The 17,276-nt window shown below is 46.6% G+C and overlaps 1 protein-coding gene across 1 annotated transcript; it reads right to left on the bottom strand.

Moving 5' to 3' along the window:
* Positions 1-4,064: 4,064 nt before the first annotated feature.
* LOC122924837 (immediate early response 3-interacting protein 1) lies at positions 4,065-16,149 on the bottom strand. Its single transcript, XM_044276316.1, has 3 exons — positions 15,996-16,149; positions 15,481-15,582; positions 4,065-5,472 (listed from the first exon to the last, which is right to left on the bottom strand). The coding sequence occupies exons 1-3, from the start codon at positions 16,084-16,086 to the stop codon at positions 5,417-5,419; spliced, it is 249 nt and encodes an 82-aa protein (XP_044132251.1). The 5' UTR covers positions 16,087-16,149; the 3' UTR covers positions 4,065-5,416.
* Positions 16,150-17,276: the final 1,127 nt, after the last annotated feature.

The following is a 17,276-nucleotide window of genomic DNA, read 5'->3' on the forward strand; positions in this document are numbered from 1 at the left end:
CCTTGGGGGGCTAGATTATAAAGGGAGGCGTAAAAGTCCCCAAAAGCATCCGCTATTCCTATTGGAGATATTATTTTCTTCCCCGATGAAGGGTCTAGGAGATAGGGGATCTTAGCTTTAGCCGCTCTTTGTTTTAGGCGGTTAGCCAGTAGGCGTCCCGCCTTGTTATCTTGAGAATAAAATTTGGCCTGCATTCTTTTTAGGCTAAATTCATATTTATGTAGAAGGCACGCGGAGAGTTGGGACCTCAATGATTTGAGACTGTCTGAGTGTATAGAGGAAACCAGGGACTTGTTAAGGGTCTCTACTCTCCGTATCTCATTCAGCAGCTTGTTTATCTTCTCTTTACGTTCCCTCTGGAGTCTACTACCTATTTTAATAAAAACACCCCTTATGAACGCCTTGTGGGCGCACCACAGAGTAGAGGGATTACTGACTGAACCAACATTTAAGCGGAAGAATTCTGTTAATTCGGATTTGAGCTCTTGAGACAATTCAGGATGGTCTATAACATACGTATTATTTCTCCATGGAGAGTAAGGTTTGGAAACATGAGATTCTTTCAGGAGTAGGGAGACCGGGGCGTGATCTGACCATGTAATCGTGTGTATGGACGATGAGATCGTGTTTGCAATTACCTGACCTGCCAGTTAAGAACATGTCAATTCTGGAGTAGGATTGGCAAGCCGGTGAGAAGAAAGAAGTAGTCTCTTTCAGAACCATGTTGTATCCTCCAGATGTCATACAGGTCTTCCTGTAGGAAGAGGGAATTAATGGCTCCAGGGGTCTCTCTGGAGGGAGTTGTGGTATCTACTTCTGGGTCTAGAATAGTGTTAAAGTCACCGCACCAGATCACATGGCCAGACCGCACCCCACCTACTTTAGCAGCTAGTCGGCGAAAAAAGGAGCATTGATGTCTGTTGGGGGCATAAATAAAAACCATCGTGTAGTCAACGTTATTAACAGTGCAGACTAAAATGATATACCTGCCATTAGGGTCTATAACTGAAGACTTCAAAGAAAAGGCCACCGATTGGCTTATGGCCACTAGAACTCCTCTTTGTTTCTTGCAAAAGTGTGACTGGTAAATATGAGGGAACCTAGGGTGGTGTATCCTGTGACCATCCGATTGGAGTAAATGAGTTTCTGTGGCGCAAAAGATATCGCATTTCAGCTCACGGATTTCCTTCCACAACATGGATCTCTTAAAAGGGCTATTCAGTCCCTTGACGTTTAAAGCGGCGATTTTTAGAACCATGTTGCAGAAGGGAATGGGAGGTCTGCAAGGCGAGTCATATGTATGGCAAACAGGACAGAATAAATCCGAGTCAGGTCTTTTATCAGAGTGAACCTACCCCCTCGACCCGTCAGAATACTTTCAGGTAGCAAATATAGAGGAATTGTGAAAGAACAACAAAAATTTGGCATAGGGAATAAACAGAAAAGAAAGATAAAACTGTAACAATGAAACGACACCTGATAGCCATCAGGCACCATTGTGTGGGCTTGTGAGGCGGTCCAAACGAACTGACCGGCCGAGCCCTAAAAGGAATCAGGTAACCGTTCAACAAGTTGACCCATTAACAGTCAGCGATGCGGTCTACGCCTGGTCGGGACCGTCTGCCAGTCCGAAGCAATGGGTTCCGGGCCTTTTGTTGGAATGGCAGGAGGATCCTTAATGGAGATGTTCCACCCCTCCAGTAACTTTTTTCCTGAGTCCAGGGAGAGCACTGCGTGCAGAGTTCCTTGGTGCTGGAATCAGAACTTTAGTGGGGAAGCCCCAACGGTAAGGTATATTATGATCGCGTAAGGCCGCAGTGAAGGGGGCCAATGCTCTCCTCTGTTGAAGGGTTGGAGCAGACAAATCAGCAAAGATTTTGATCCCTTCGTATGGGGCAGGTAACGGACCCATCTTCCTAGCCGCAGTCATCAGTAGTTCCTTTACATGGAAAAAGTGGACCCTAGCTAGGACGTCCCTAGGAACCGAATCGGGAAGGATGTTTAGGCCGGGCCACTCTGTGTGCCCTATCTAGAGTGAGATCTTTATCATTCATGTTTATCAGAAGCGACCTCATTAGGTCAAGAATGTAGGCCTCCAGCTCCTTGGGCGGGATATCCTCAGGTATGCCCCTCAGCTTGATGTTATTACGGCGGGACCTGTCCTCCAGGTCCACCACCTTGTTTTTGAGCCTCTCCACTTCAGCTGTAAGCTCTTCATGCGCATCTACAAGCTGGTTATGCGATGCGGCGAAATCCCCCATTTTAGATTCAACATGAGTGATCCGCTTGTCCGCCTCAGTGATGGAGGCGTGCAGGGGAGATAGCAAGGCCGCTATTTCCGTATGCATAGAGCGACTGAACGCTACCAACATTTCTTTTATCATACTGCCAGTCGCTAGATCATCTGTAGTGGGGTAAATCCACTAGAGACAGAGCGCTGCGGTCACTCACCCCTGCAGGTCCTTGTGCGTCTTCATGTAGCCGCGGTCTCTGCTTTTGCGGGCTTTGGCAGGGGGAGATGTCTGTATGTTCCCGGGAGCCGGGAGGATCACTCCGGTCAGGTAAGCGCGTCTCAGGTCGGGGTGAGGGGGACTCGACCACTGGAGAAGAGTGGGAGGAGGAGGGTTGAGAGACTTGCGGGCTTCTCCGCTGTGCTGGAGTAGACGTAGGAGAGACTTGCTCTGCAGATCGCGAGGAGCGCGTGGAGGCCGGTGAGCCGGCGCCATCTTGGTCTTTTATTCTCTCCACGAAAAAATCCAGCTTTCCCTGTTTCTTGACTGATCTCGACCCTCTGACCATCTTGGGTATAGAGAGGGGAATCTTTGTGTGGGTTTCAGTCTGGGAATACCAGTGTCAGCTTGCTGTAGCTTGGTAGTCGCTGTATAGGGCTCGGGAGCTCACTGCTCAAGCGGCCATCTCTCCCGGCTGGCAAACCACGCCCCTTGTCTCTGTAGTTTTTATTAATACCATTTTGGAGTGTGTATGACTTTTTGATCACCTTTTATTTTTTTGGGAAGTGAATCGCCCCTTTTGATTTAGATTTTTTTTCCATTGGGCGTTCAACATACAGGATGAATGCATTTATATTTTATTAGTACAGACGTTTTGGGACTTGGTAGTGAAAATTATCATTTTTTATATGGGGAAAGGGGATGATTTGAATTTTTAAACTTTTTTGTTCCACTTTTTTAAGCCCCTCTAGGGGACTATAATATGCAGCCTATGGGAATTTCACTATATTCTTATGGAGCACTGCCACCTACATACCTCCAAAGGAATATACTTGTGGTAGGCATGGTCCAGGCTACCGCCATCAACAAAATGGCTTCTATGATCTCAGTAAAGGGAAGCAGTTTAGGCTCTGGGAGCACAGTGCTCCCAGGGAAAGCCATCTCCATTAACCATGGAATCTGAGGAGTTGAATGTCTGCGATCGCTGTTATTAGCCTAGGTTGTCTGCGGTTTAAAAAAGCAGACCAAGAGGCTATGGCGCCCGCACGCAGCCACCATTTTTAAAGCCTGGGCTTGACTACATGTACGGCGGAGGTCCGAAAAAGGCTCAAAGGGACTGTCCAGGAATAACTAAACAATGCAACAGGTGAAGGATTTCGTGCAACTGTAGACTATATAATGTAACAGAGAAGAAGGCTCTATACTCTGTGTATTTTCTAGCACCAGCTCAACACAGATTCGTTTGAATAGTAGCTGAGCTGCAGTACCCCAGCATAGCCACTACACGGTGTATTGAGCTGTCCGCTTCCAGCACTGCAGCCTCCCGAAACAGCTGATCGGTGGAGGTGTCGGATGCTGAACCCCCACCATTCTGATACTGATGACCTGAGGGTAGGCCATCAATATCTGTAGCTAGGACAAGCCCTTTAAGATTTGCCAATTTCATATGAGCGCATTCTGGACATATTTATGCACCCGACCTGACCGCACCTCCAATGACCCAAACGCAGCCCGTCATAGATACCTTTAATCCGCTCGTGTGAAACTGCTCTAAGTGTCTATGGATGTCTGCTGCAGCTCCTTATTTAAAGAACCCAACATATTTCAGACAAGTTTTCGTGACACATTTTTATTCCCCCCTCCGATCTACATATAAAACAGGATAAAATACAAAAATCCAGTCTGCTGCGGTAGTCAGGAAAAACGCAAGTGCGCGTACTGAAGGCTGTGCGCCCATCCTATCAAATTCACTGGCCTCATACTATGGTCTCTATAGCTATATACTCTATATACTGTGGCCGCCTGTCAGGCAGTCGAGGACTTTCTGTTGAGAAGTCAAATGTAAACCTGTGTAGGAATTTATAGGCTGAGGACCCTCACAACAGGGCCATATTCACAGAGTATAGCCTGTGTCCAGCTAGAAGTAAAGCTTAACTAACCTACCAGTCTTAGTCTACCAGTCAGGCACTTACAGGTAAATTCCCATGGTAGATCCACCAGAGATGGGATGATTTTTATAAGCACTGTCTGTCAGGGCCCCCACAGATACATCAAAGCCAATCTACATTGGGAGGTTCTCTTTAAAATCGGGCAGAGCTATCCAACATGGACAAGACATACAGACAACAGGTCCTTCAGGTCTCAGGTGCTTCCATTCTCCTCCACGAATTGGAATGTACATCGGCTTATGGCAAGTATACAGTGAAATAGATTGTAACTATGGAAGTGACGGCTGATAATACTGTAGACTACCCCCCTCTAGGAAACCTCTACCAAACCTTATCTTTCTGAAAGTAATATGTCATTAGTAAGGTCATGATGGGGGAAACTGATGGTTCTGAACTTAAACAGTGGCTTATGACTCGTGGAAAACTTTGATAACCCACCCCTCAACATTCTGTACGTCATAAATAATCAAAGGTTGGAAACCAACTGCAGGTGTCCATTGTATGTTCAAGTGAGATAAAAAAAAAAACACGTATGCAACCATTGCCTAGTGGCGTGCAACTTTAGGTTTCTTAAGCTCTTGCTAAACTACTACTCTCAGCATTGTAGTTTTGTAAACAACTGGAGAGCCACAGGATACAGACCATTACCACAGAAGATAAATGCTATGATCTGGTCAAGGTCATCAGAAGGTGTTGTTTATGATGAGGAGTCTGCACACCGGCACCAAGTCCCATAAGCGGCTACACACGGGGGTGCGGTACACGCCAATCGCTATCCACTGCGTGGCAGGTGGGCACAGTGATCGTACAAGCACATGTAGATACCAGTAACGCTCAGTCTTCAGATAATACGCTTATTGATGAGACAATTTACAAAAATGCATCACATCAGTTTTTGTTGTTTTTTTGTTTGTTTTTTAAACTCCACAGAGGGCTCAGCAGTCCAGTCGTGGGGGAATATTCAGGTGGTGGAGTCATCAGTCCGGTCGGTCTTCGCAAGAGGTGACAAAAGAGTCTTCATCCGAATAAGAGAAGTAGCACGATCGTTATTGAGTTGACGATTATCAGAGGAACTACAAAAATAAAAAATATATCATAAAAAACCTATTGTTTAAATTGAGTCTTTATGTTAAACATTTTCAAATGCACTGACCAACCAGACATACGTGCGGACACGAGAGATAGATAGATAGATAGATAAAGAGAAGACAGGTTCCATCATTCACAATAGGTGTCGGACACAGCTTGTATATTCACCCTCCCTGCACAATGACCTCTGCACAGGTTACTACAGAGCATGCCCAGAACTCTCCCCAGACTACAGATTCCAATGGTCTATGTGGCTGCTGTAAAGTGTATCTCTAGACTGCTGTTAAATGCACTTCAAGCAAGCTGGACACTCCCATACTGATGTAGGGAAAACAAAATATAAAAAAAAATCCTATTCCTACTAAGAGATTCTTAATACTTTTTCTTCTACATGTTATAATACTGGTGGAGGTGTAAGCCACAGGCTCAAGAGCTGAACGTCAGGTGCCAGTTATACCTTTGCCACAACCATGTTCCCAGAATTACAAAAAAAAACACCACTACTGTTTGTTTTTTTGCGATTCTGGGGTCACGGGAAATATGTGAGTTGTGCTGTGACTCCATTTATTTCTATGCTAGCACCACTACTCTGTGATCCTTGGGAGCAACCAAGATCGCTATGTAGCTGAACCATAAAACAAAAAACCAAGTCCCATTTATTTAGTCCTATACGAACAGATACCAATTATGTTATGTCGCATCCAAAACACGTCTGAAATAATACAATAAGACATGTGCCTGAACCACAGGTGTCGCTTGGTGCCAACATGAAGGACTGCTCTGGATAATGATGATTACACTTACCGGTAATCGGATTTTCCAGACCCCCACGACAGCACCACAGAGAGAAGATTGGTCCCCAGGGACAGAAAACCTACAGAACAAAAAGGTGGAGCCTCTCTACCCTGTCAGTGGATTTCAGAGCAAGAGAGGGAATCCTACCTTAACAATAAACCTTTCATATAATTATTATTTTTTATTTTTATTTTTTACACCCAGTGCCTATAAGAGGAGAGAAGTAAGAAACCCAGGGAGGGAATAAGAAAGGGTGCTGTCGTGAGGGTCTCGAAAATCCAATTACCGGTAAGAGTAATCATCATTTTTCCCTTCCCCCACGAAAGCACCACAGAGAGAGAGAATTACAGAGAAGAATATCCTTCCCTAGGGAGAGACCACCGCTTGTAAGACCTTTCTACCAAAAGATAGATCAGAGAAAGAGTTTAGGTCCAAACGATAGTGCTGGAAAAAGTTACAGGGAGAAGACCATGTGGCAGCTCTACAGACTTGTTCAATAGTAGCACCAGATCTCCAAGAAGTGGAGACAGAACGAGTGGAATGAGCCTTCACCGAGATTGGAGGAGAAAGACCAGCCTCCAAGTAAGCCTGAGATATACCAAGTCTGATCGATCTAGACAAGGTACCTTTGGTAGCCTTTTTACCCTTATTTGGCCCAGAGAAGAGGACAAACAAGGATGAAGATTTTCGCCACCCCTCCGTAGATTTGAGATAATGTAATAAACATAGTCTTACATCCAATGTATGAAATTCTTCTTCTTTTGGGGTTTTAGGATTGGCAAAAAAAGAGGGAAGCACAATTTCCTGTGATCTATGAAATTTGGAGGAAACTTTGGGTAAGAAGGCCGGGTCAGGTTGAATAATCATTCTATCCTCTAGAATAGTATTGAATGGAAGATTTTCAGAAATGGCATGTAACTCGCCTACTCTCCTGGCCAGGGTGAGTACTACTAGTAAAATCATTTTATAGGCAAGATGTTTGATATTGGACGATTCAATGGGCTCAAAAGGGGGCTGCGTCAGAGCTCCTAGAACTAGATTCAGATCCCACGAGGGAACTTTCAGGGGGGAAAAAAACTGGGGCCATCCTATCTACTGCTCTAAAGACCATAACTACCCAAGGATCAGAGGCAAAATTGTCTTCAAAAAGTACCGAAAGGGCAGAAACCTGCACCTTTAATGTGTTTTTAGCTAACCCCAAAGTCAGCCCTTTTTGAAGAAATTCCAGAACATAGGAAATAGGAATCGAATCAGGCAGGTTATCAGGATCAATTTTACAAAATTCTATAAATTTCCTCCATATCCTGGAATAGATAGAAATAGTCACCGGTTTTCTACTCTTAAAGGGGTTCTGCAGTTTGTTTAAACTGATGATCTATCCTCTGGATAGATAATCAGCATCTGATCGGAGGGGGTCCGGCACCCAGGACCCCCCGTCGATCATCTGTTTGAGAAGGCAGCGGCCCTCCAGCAACGACGCGGCCTTCTTACTGTTTACCGCTGGCCCAGTGACGTCACGACTAGTATCAACTTGCCTGGGCGCAGCTAAGCTCTGTTCACTTGAATGGAGCTTAGCCGCTCCCAGGCAAGTTGATACTAGTCGTGATGTCACTGGGCCAGCAGTAAACAGTGAGAAGGCCACTGCGCTGCTGTAGCGCCGTTGCCTTCTCAAACAGCTGATCAGCAGGGGTCCCGAGTGTCGGACCCCCTCCGATCAGATGCTGATGATCTATCCAGAGGATAGATCATCAGTTTAAACAAACTGCAGAACCCCTTTAAGAAGTGTAGCAATCAGCTCCTGTGAAAATCCCCTTTTTTTATTAATAGACCCCTTTCAAATTCCATGCTGCTAAATGCAGACCCTTTACTGCTGGATGGAAAACCAGACCCTGGGACACCAGATCGGGAATCTCCGGAAGTATCCAAGGGTCTGATACTGACATTATTCTGAGAGGAGTGAACCATGCTCTCTTCAGCCAGAATAAAGCAATCAGAATTACTCTCGCCCTGTCCTTTCTGAACTAATGGTAGTAACTGGAAAAGGGGGAAGGCGTAGGCCAGTGTGAAGTCCCATTTCAGGAGAAGGACATCCACCCCATAAGGGGATTCCCTCGGATCCAAGGAACAGCATAGATCTACTTTTTTGTTCTGACGAGAGGCGAACAGGTCTATCAGGGGCATGCCCCATAATTTTGTGATCATGGAGACGACCGAATTGTTCAAGGACCAGTCTCCCTGTTTTAAAGGACACCTGCTCAGGAATTCCACTTCAATATTTTCTTTCCCTCTTATATGTAGGGCTAAAATATGACTGACCTGCCCCTCTAGTTTTTTTCAACAACCGATTCGCCTCCCGCCCGAAGGTAACAGACTTTGTCTCCCCTGGTGATTTATATAGGCTACTGTAGTCCTGATAGGACTGTGACATGGCCCGAACCTATTAGGGATTGAGAAGCTTCTATAGCCAATCTCACTGCCAAAAGCTCTTTTATGTTGGAGGAAAAGAGTCTTTGACTCTGTGACCACTGACCCTGAAAACTGTGACCCTGGACATGCAGGGGCTTGCATTCGTAGTTATGACTGTTGGATCTGGATAGGTCCATGGTACACCCTGTATCAGATTTTGTCTGTCCTCCCACCAGGCTAGACTCTTCGTTGTTGTTCTTGAGATTTGCAGCTCAACATCTAGAATTCCTTTGCTCTTCTTGAAGGCCGTCAATATTTCTCTCTGTAATTGACGAGAATATAGCTGAGCCTATTCGGAATACAGGATACTAGGGAACCCAGGACCGACCATCGCCTTCCGAATTGTCAGAGTGGGAGATGCAAGGGATTTTATTTGAGTGGAAATTCTGCTTATCTTTTCCTCTGGAAATTAGGCATAGAAATCTCTGACACTTTTCATGCTTTGGTTTGGATTTTTTGTTGTTGATCATCCAACCCAATTCCTGAAAGGTGCTTATCACCATCTGTACTGCTTCCCTGCAACTGTGATGGGATTTTGCGATTATTAAAGTCATCCAGATATGGCGCTAACATCACGTTCTTTAGTCTTATGAATGATACCATTTCTGCTACCACGTTACTAAAGATCCTTGGGACCATAGACAGGCCAAAGGGTAATGCCTGAAATTGGAATTGCTGTAGCTGACCTTCCAAAGAGACTGCAACTCTGAGAAACTTCTGGAACTCCGGGTGCATTGGAATGTGGAAATAGACATCTTTCAGATCTATCACTGCCATGAAACAATGTGTAAACAAAAGCGGTATAATAGTTTTCATTGTTTCCATCTTGAACTTTCTGAACACTAAAAACTTGTTTATATCCCACACATTGATGATGGTTCTGAAGGAGCCGTCTGGTTTTGGAACTAGAAAAAGCCGGGAGAAATATCCTTCTGATAGTTCTTTTTAAAAGGGACCTGAATTAAGACCTCCTTTTCTATTAGTTCTTGAATTTCCTTTATTATGGGGAATGACCCCTTTACAGCACAATTTTTTGTAATAACAAATCTTTGAGGCGGCAAGGTGCGAAATTCTGGTTTTAGGCTGTGACGAATGACCTCCAAAACCCATGGCCCTGCCACCTTTTCCCATGCTGAGAGGAATAATTTTAGTCTTTCTACCACTTTTGGCTTGGCGTCATTGCTGAGACTGTTTATTTGACGAGGAAGAGTTTCCAAAGAGGAACCCTTTCCCTGCCAAATTTCTGCCTTGCAAAACTATTCACCTCCCTTGAATTTTTTCGTATTTTGGTGCCTTACAACCTGGAATTAACATGGATTGTTTGAGGATTTGCATAACATGCCCACAACTTTGAATTTTTATTATTATTATTTTTTTATTTATTGTGAAGCAAACATTTAGGACAAAATAACAGAAAAAGTCAATGTGCATAACTATTCACCCCCCTAAAGTCAATACTTTGTAGAGCCACCTTTTGCGGCAATCACAGCTCCAAGTCGCTTTGGATGAGTCTCTATGAGCAGTTGCCTCATCTTACCACTGGGATTTTTGCCCATTCCTCCTTGCAAAACTGCTCCAGCTCCTTCAAGTTGGATGGTTTGCACAGCAATCTAAGTCTGACCACAGATTTTCTATTGGATTGAGATCTGGGCTTTGTCTAGGCCATTCCAACATATTTACATGTTTCCCCTTAAAGGGACACTGACAGGCCCAACAAGCATATTTAGGTATCTATATGACAGTACAGGTCTTATAAGGGGTATTAAAATCATCTAAGTATCCCCCCTGTCCACATTCTAAATACAGTAAACTGAAGTTTTATAACTTGCTTGAACCGTCTTCAATCTGCCCAAGGGGCGGCGTTTCACCTCCACTTGCGCCCAGCCAGCCGCCCACAACTGCCGTTTTGAAGCGCCGCCCAGCTCATCAATATTCACTTCGCTGGGCGGCTACTACTGTCCCCGACTTCACAAGATCCGGCGCATGCGCCGGGCACTGTTCAGCGCAGCGCTTTAGAGCGGGGACAGCAGAAGCTGCCCAGCAAAGTGAATATTGATGAGCTGGGCGGCGCTTCAAAACGGCAGTTGGGAGCGGCTGGCTGGGCGCAAGTGGAGGTGAAACGCCGAGCCCTTGGGCAGATTGAAGACGGTTCAAGCAAGTCTAAAACTTCAGTTTACTGTATTTAGAATGTGGACAGGGGGGATACTTAGATGATTTTAATACCCCTTATAAGACCTGTACTGTCATATAGATACCAAAATATGCTTGTTGGGCCTGTCAGTGTCCCTTTAAACCACTCAAGTGTTGCTTTAGTCAGTGTGTTTGGGGTCATTGTCCTGCTGGAAGGTGAACCTCCGTCCTAGCCTCAAATCACGCACAGAGTGGGACAGGTTTTGCTCTAGAATATCCCTGTATTTAGCACCATCCATCTTTCCCTCAACTCTAACCAGTTTCTCAGTCCCCCACAGCATGATGACTGCCACCACCATGTCTCACTGTGGGGATGGTGTTCTTTGGGTGATGTAATGTGTTGGGTTTGCGCCAGACATAGCGTTTTCTTTGATGGCCGAAAAGTTTAATTTTAGTCTCATCAGACCAGAGCACCTTCCTCCATACATTTTGCCTTTTTGTTTTTAGCTGAAAGTAATGGCTTTCCTTCTGGCCACTCTGCCATAAAGCCCAACTCTATGGAGCGTACGGCTTATTGTCGTCCTATGTACAGATACTCCAGTCTCTGCTATGGAACTCTGCAGCTCCTCCACGGCACAGCGCATGCCTCCTCTCAAACAGCTGATCGGCGGGGGTGCCGGACCCCTGCCGATCTGATAGGATAGGTCATCAATATTAAAAGCCCAGAGAACCTCTTTAATGTTCTAGCCGTCACTGTGGCCACAATGTTGGGACGAAATAAGGAAGCACCCTTCAGGAAGGACTCAGCCTTCTTGTCCTCAAAGGGAAGAGAGGATCTTTTAGAAACCTTAGAAATGGCAACATCTATTTTGGGAATCTTGCCCCAAGAAGATGAAAGAGAGTCTTTCACCTAATCTGAGCGTTTTAGACCGCTCAGATCAGGTTATAGACTCTTTAACCCTCATTACGATCATACCTTTCTCTTATGTGTCCCTCGCCCAGATAATGAAAATAACACTTTTTAAACTTATGCAAATTACCTTCTGAAGGTGCCCAGGGGCGGCGTTACTGGGCGATGTGCCCAGAAAAACACACCTCCAGCCGGCGGACGTCACGAGCGGCACCAGAGGACGGCGGGCTGGGAACTGGCCCGCACCTGCGCACTGCTCTGCCCATTATGGGCAGATGAACAGCTTTTCATATTGCGCATGCGCCGGCCAACTAAAGACAGCCGGCCGGCGCATGCGCAATATGAAAGGATGTTCCTCTGCCCATAATGGGCAGAGCAGTGCGCAGGTGCGGGCCAGTTCCCAGCCCGCCGTCCTCTGGTGCCGCTCGTGACGTCCGCCGGCTGGAGATGTGTTTTTCTGGGCACATCGCCCAGTAACGCCGCCCCTGGGCACCTTCAGAAGGTAATTTGCATAAGTTTAAAAAGTGTTATTTTCATTATCTGGGCGAGGGACACATAAGAGAAAGGTATGATCGTAATGAGGGTTAAAGAGTCTATAACCTGATCTGAGCGGTCTAAAACGCTCAGATTAGGTGAAAGACTCCCTTGAAGTTTTGGAAATAAAAACCTTCCTACATGGTTTCTTCCATTCCTTTTGAATTAGGGAAAGAACACTATTATGCACGGGGAAACAGCTACCCCTTTTTTTTCTGCAATCCCTCAAACAAAGAGTCTGCTATTGACTTATCTACCATAACATCTTCAATGTTCATAGTGGATCTAATACCTTTTAAGAGTCTATCTGTATCTTCAGGAGGAAAAAAGGATCTTTCTACATTTTCTTCTTCTGAGGAAGAAGATTCTGAAGAAAAGGTATCCAGAGGGGAGTCACTGTTACCAGAAGAATACGTTGTCTCCTTCCGTCACTTTAAGTTTCTTACTGGTTTTAAACGTATTTTTAACTTCAATCCTAATTAGTGTTTCAATATTCTCTAAGAGGGATGGGGATTCGTCCGAAATAGTCTTATCAATACAGTGCTGACATAGCTTTTTGTCATAAGATGACGAAAGAGCCGTTTTACATAAGGCTCATTCCTTGTTCTTTCTTTTAGTCAGCATTTTCTTAGGTAAAACAATACAAGGGAACCATAGTGTGAAAAAAAGTCGCAACCATATAACTCACACAGAAAAAGAAATGTGTCCAAGTACCGAAACTGGTGCTACCATCTCTCTCTCTGCAGATTCTTGTGTCTTTTCTTCTTCTATCATAGCGGGTAACAGCAAGGGAAGAAGCTTTAGGGTTAAAAAATGAAATTACTCAGACCGTTATTAAACTCCAAGATACTTCCACTGGCAGAGCCTTGGCCATGGAGAAGGAGAGAGACAGAGGGACACAAGCGTTCATCGGTCGCAGTAAGCCGCCTGTCAGAGCCTCGGCATCCCAGCGGTAAAACACATCCTTTTGAATATCACGGGCCAGAAGTACGTCTCCCGCGTTTTCCAGAAGTACATCACCCGCTCCGCTGGCTACCGGAAGTAGCCACGCTATTCCGTAGCCTCTCGTCCATCCTGAAGCAGCGTGGCAATACCTTATCGAAAGGATACCCACGCACCTACCGCCCCGTTACCTGGAGCCACCTCCTGATACCGCGTGGCAATGCTTCACCCAGAAAGATGCCCACGCATCTTCTGTTCAGTTACCTGGAGCCACCTCCTGACACCGCGTGGCAATGCTTCCTCAGAAAGATGCCGATGCGCCTGCCGCAAGACCCAGAGGAGCCCCTTTAGCCCCCCGGATCCTAGGGTCCTGTCAGCCTGCAACCACAGCGCGATGGACCCCGGCACGATACCGCCAGTCCTCTAGGGACCACCTAGAATACACAGACCGGCAGTAAGTACCTGGAAGAAAAACTGTAGGTCTCCTACTCCAGGGACAGGAAACCAATGAAGGGGTAGAGAGGCTCCACCTTTTTATTCTGTAGGTTTCCTGTCCCTGGGGGCAGATCCTCTCTGTGGTGCTGTCGTGGAAGGAAGGGAAAAATATACCAGCACCTTCTATGTATTTTTCTTCTGTTGATAAATCTCAATCGGTTAAAGGGATTCTGCAGTTTGTTCAAACTGATGATCTATCATCTGAGTAGATAGTCAGCATCTGACTGGTGGGGGTCCGACCCCCGCCGATCAGCTGTTTGAGAAGGCAGCGGCGCTCCAGGAGTGCCGTGGCCTTCCCGCTGTTTACCGCAGGTCCAGTGACGTCACGGCTAGAATTAAATGGCCTGGGCGGGGCTAAGCTCCATTCAAGTGAACAGATCTTAGCCGCGCCCAGGCCACTGATACTAGTCGTGACGTCACTCGGCCAGTGAACAGTAAGAAGGCCGCGGCGCTGCTGGAGCCACTGCCTTCTCAAACAGCTGATCGGCGGGGATCCCGGGTGTCGGACCCCCGCCAATCAGATGCTGATACATCATCAGTTTAAAAAAAACTGCAGAACCCCTTTAACATGTTATGTTTTTATAAATGCAGCCGTGATGGCTACCTCTACCAAGCCTACACACAGAGCCCTCCTTTATACTTGTAGCACTGCACACGGTGTATAGACCATTGAGCGCACTGTTCTGTGACAGCACTGTGAATCCTGAACACGGATCTACGTCTGGGGCGGATTCACGTTGGGAACTGTCACCAGGGTAAAACAGATTCCTGACAACTTCAATGCATCTCCTCCATCGCAAACCATTTTGGATTTTAACTTTTGAAAGCCGGTTCCCCAAATGCAGATTTCTATTTCTTTTGCTAGTTCCTGCCCTGTCTCATTGGATGCGCTCATACGGTACTGTCCAGTTTCCCAACACGCAACCACTATTGTATGTTGTGCTATGACTTTGGCTACTTTCACACTTGCGTTGTTGTCTTCCGGTATTGAGATCACGCAGATCTGAAAAATGAGGTTTCCGTTTACTCCTCATGCATTCTGAATGGAAAGAGATCTGTTCGGGAGGCATCAGGACGTCTTCCGTTCCAGTAGCATGCCGTTTTGTGACCAGTCAAAAAAACTGATCTGGCACAGATATAATATTGCCCCCCAGTAATAGTAATGCCCCAGTAGTGCCCCCCAGTAATAGTAATGCCCCCAGTAATAGTAATGCCCCCTTCTCTGTGCAAACCAAACAAAACATTTGCTCACGCCGTGGTGAACACTCGCTGCTGACTGGAGGCTCAGGACAGGACCTGCACCGCAGCGTGATGTTTCCGCAGGTCCTGTCCAGTGAGCAGCTAGTGTCCACCGCGACACAATCAAATGGATGGAGTTTTTTTTTCTTTCTTCTTCTTCACACAAGGGGGGCGGTTTAAAGGCTGTACTAATGAGCGCTCCACAATAGAATCGCTCATTAGTAACAGGCAGTATAGAAAAATACTGGCAATTATTATTAACGGTAGAAAAGAAAATATTATAATATCGGCACCTGCACTAAATTACCGGCCTGGCCAGTGAGATACCGGCAGGATGGCAACCCTAGCTCCACCACACACTATAGTATAGGGCAGTAGCAGCACTTTTAGCAGAGAATGCAGTGCTACAGGTCCACAGCTCAGCACCTATGTGCCGCCATACGTCTGCCTGCCTCTGAGGCGACACGTCCCGGGCACTCACCTCTCATCACGGTCCGTACGGAGCGCACCAGGTTCATCAGCTGTGACTTGATTCCAGGCACTTCTCCAAAACCTCCAATGCCCTGTTCGGCCCCCCAGCCGACTGCGGAGAGACAGAGGAGACGAGAGTAAGAGACCAGTTCACACTATACAGAAGTGACAACGCATGGTGGACCCCCGCTGGAGCTTGCAATCTTATGCCTATGACCAATGGTTTGCAACCTGCTAGTCTCCAGGCGTGGTGAAACTACAACTTCCAGCATTTCCTGGCTGCCACAGCGTGCTGGGAGTTGTAGTTTCACAACAGCTGGGGTGTCTCTAAGCCAATGATTTGCTCCTGGCTCCCCAGCTCTAGTGAAACTACAACTCCCAGCGTGCCCTGACAGCTTCAGACTACTGCTGTAAGCCCAGCATACTGGGAGTTGTAGTTCCCCAGCAGTGGTTGCAGACGCCTCATACTGGCTGTGGGCTATGGCCGCCCCCTCTGAGGGCTCCCCCGGTCCCCGGAGCTCTCACTCTTGCTCAGGAAGCGCTCCTCATGCAGCACGGCCACGGCATTCACACACAGCAGGGCGGCCTGCAGCAGCGAGTACAGGGTGAACGCCATCTTGTTGGTGGACTCCCTGCGTGACGTGGCGGCGACTAGTGGAGAGCTGAGGCACCAGCTGGGACGGATCGGAGAGTGGGACAAACAGGATGGAAACGCGAGCGCGCTGGAAGTATAGCTGGCCGCTCAGACTGGTCTGCTGTAATGTGCCCATATAGAGAATGCACACAATGTACGTCCAGTCAGGAGGTGACCAGGGGTGAGAGCTGCTCTTTGGAAGAGGTCTGTCACCTGACTGAGAAAATCCCCTCCATGATGTCCTGACACAGGGATCAGCAACCTCCAGCAGTTTAGAAACTACAATCCCAGCATCCTCCCTTCACTTCTATGGGAGTTACAAGACCAGCCAAGTAAGTGAGCATGCTGGGAGTTATAGTTTCACAGCCGCTGGCATGCCAAAGGTTGCTGATCCCTGTCCTAACAGTTCATGGGTTGTCGCCACAATCCCTTTAACCCCTTCAGGACGCAGCCACTTTTCACCGTCCTGACCCGGGCTAATTTTGCAAATCTGACGTGTCACTATATGCGGTAATACGTTTGGAACGGTTTTACTTATCTAAGCTATTCTTGTTCTTCATGTTAGTGGTGAAATTGAATCAATGTGTTAACCGAAAATGTGGAAAAATTTGTAGTTTTCTAAATTTGAATTTCTCGGCTTTTTTTTTATAATAACAGATAGCGATACCTCATAAAATAGCTATTAATTAACATTCCCCGTATGTCTAGTTTAAAGTGGACGTTTCACCAAAAAACATGTATAGAAACAGTTACATTACCTAACAGTGTGGCCCCCAGTGATCTATTTCCGATTATAATTTTTTTAGAGGACCCCCCCTTTCGTCCGCTGTGGTCTCCGGTAGTTCTGGCGCCTCATATGCTAATTAGGCAGTGACTAGAATTTGTACAGGGCGCGGTTTTCTTCTCCCTAGCTAAGAGCTCATCCAATCAGAGCGCGGCGCTCTTAGCCATGGAGAAGGAGCTCAAGTTCTCGCGAGCTTTTACACTTCCCGAGGTGTGCGCCATCTTGGAGTCCCCGGCGGAGAGGATCACAGCAGCAGCAGTAGCAGCAGCATCCTGTCAGTAAGTATGAAAACTTACTGACAGGATGCTGCCTAAGCCGCCGTTGCAATCCTCTCCGTTGGGGACTCCAAGATGGCGCAAGCCTCGGGATGTGTAAAAGCTCAAGTTCT

This window comes from Bufo gargarizans, chromosome 1 (genome assembly GCF_014858855.1).
Source record: "Bufo gargarizans isolate SCDJY-AF-19 chromosome 1, ASM1485885v1, whole genome shotgun sequence".
NCBI classification, from domain to species: domain Eukaryota; kingdom Metazoa; phylum Chordata; class Amphibia; order Anura; family Bufonidae; genus Bufo; species Bufo gargarizans.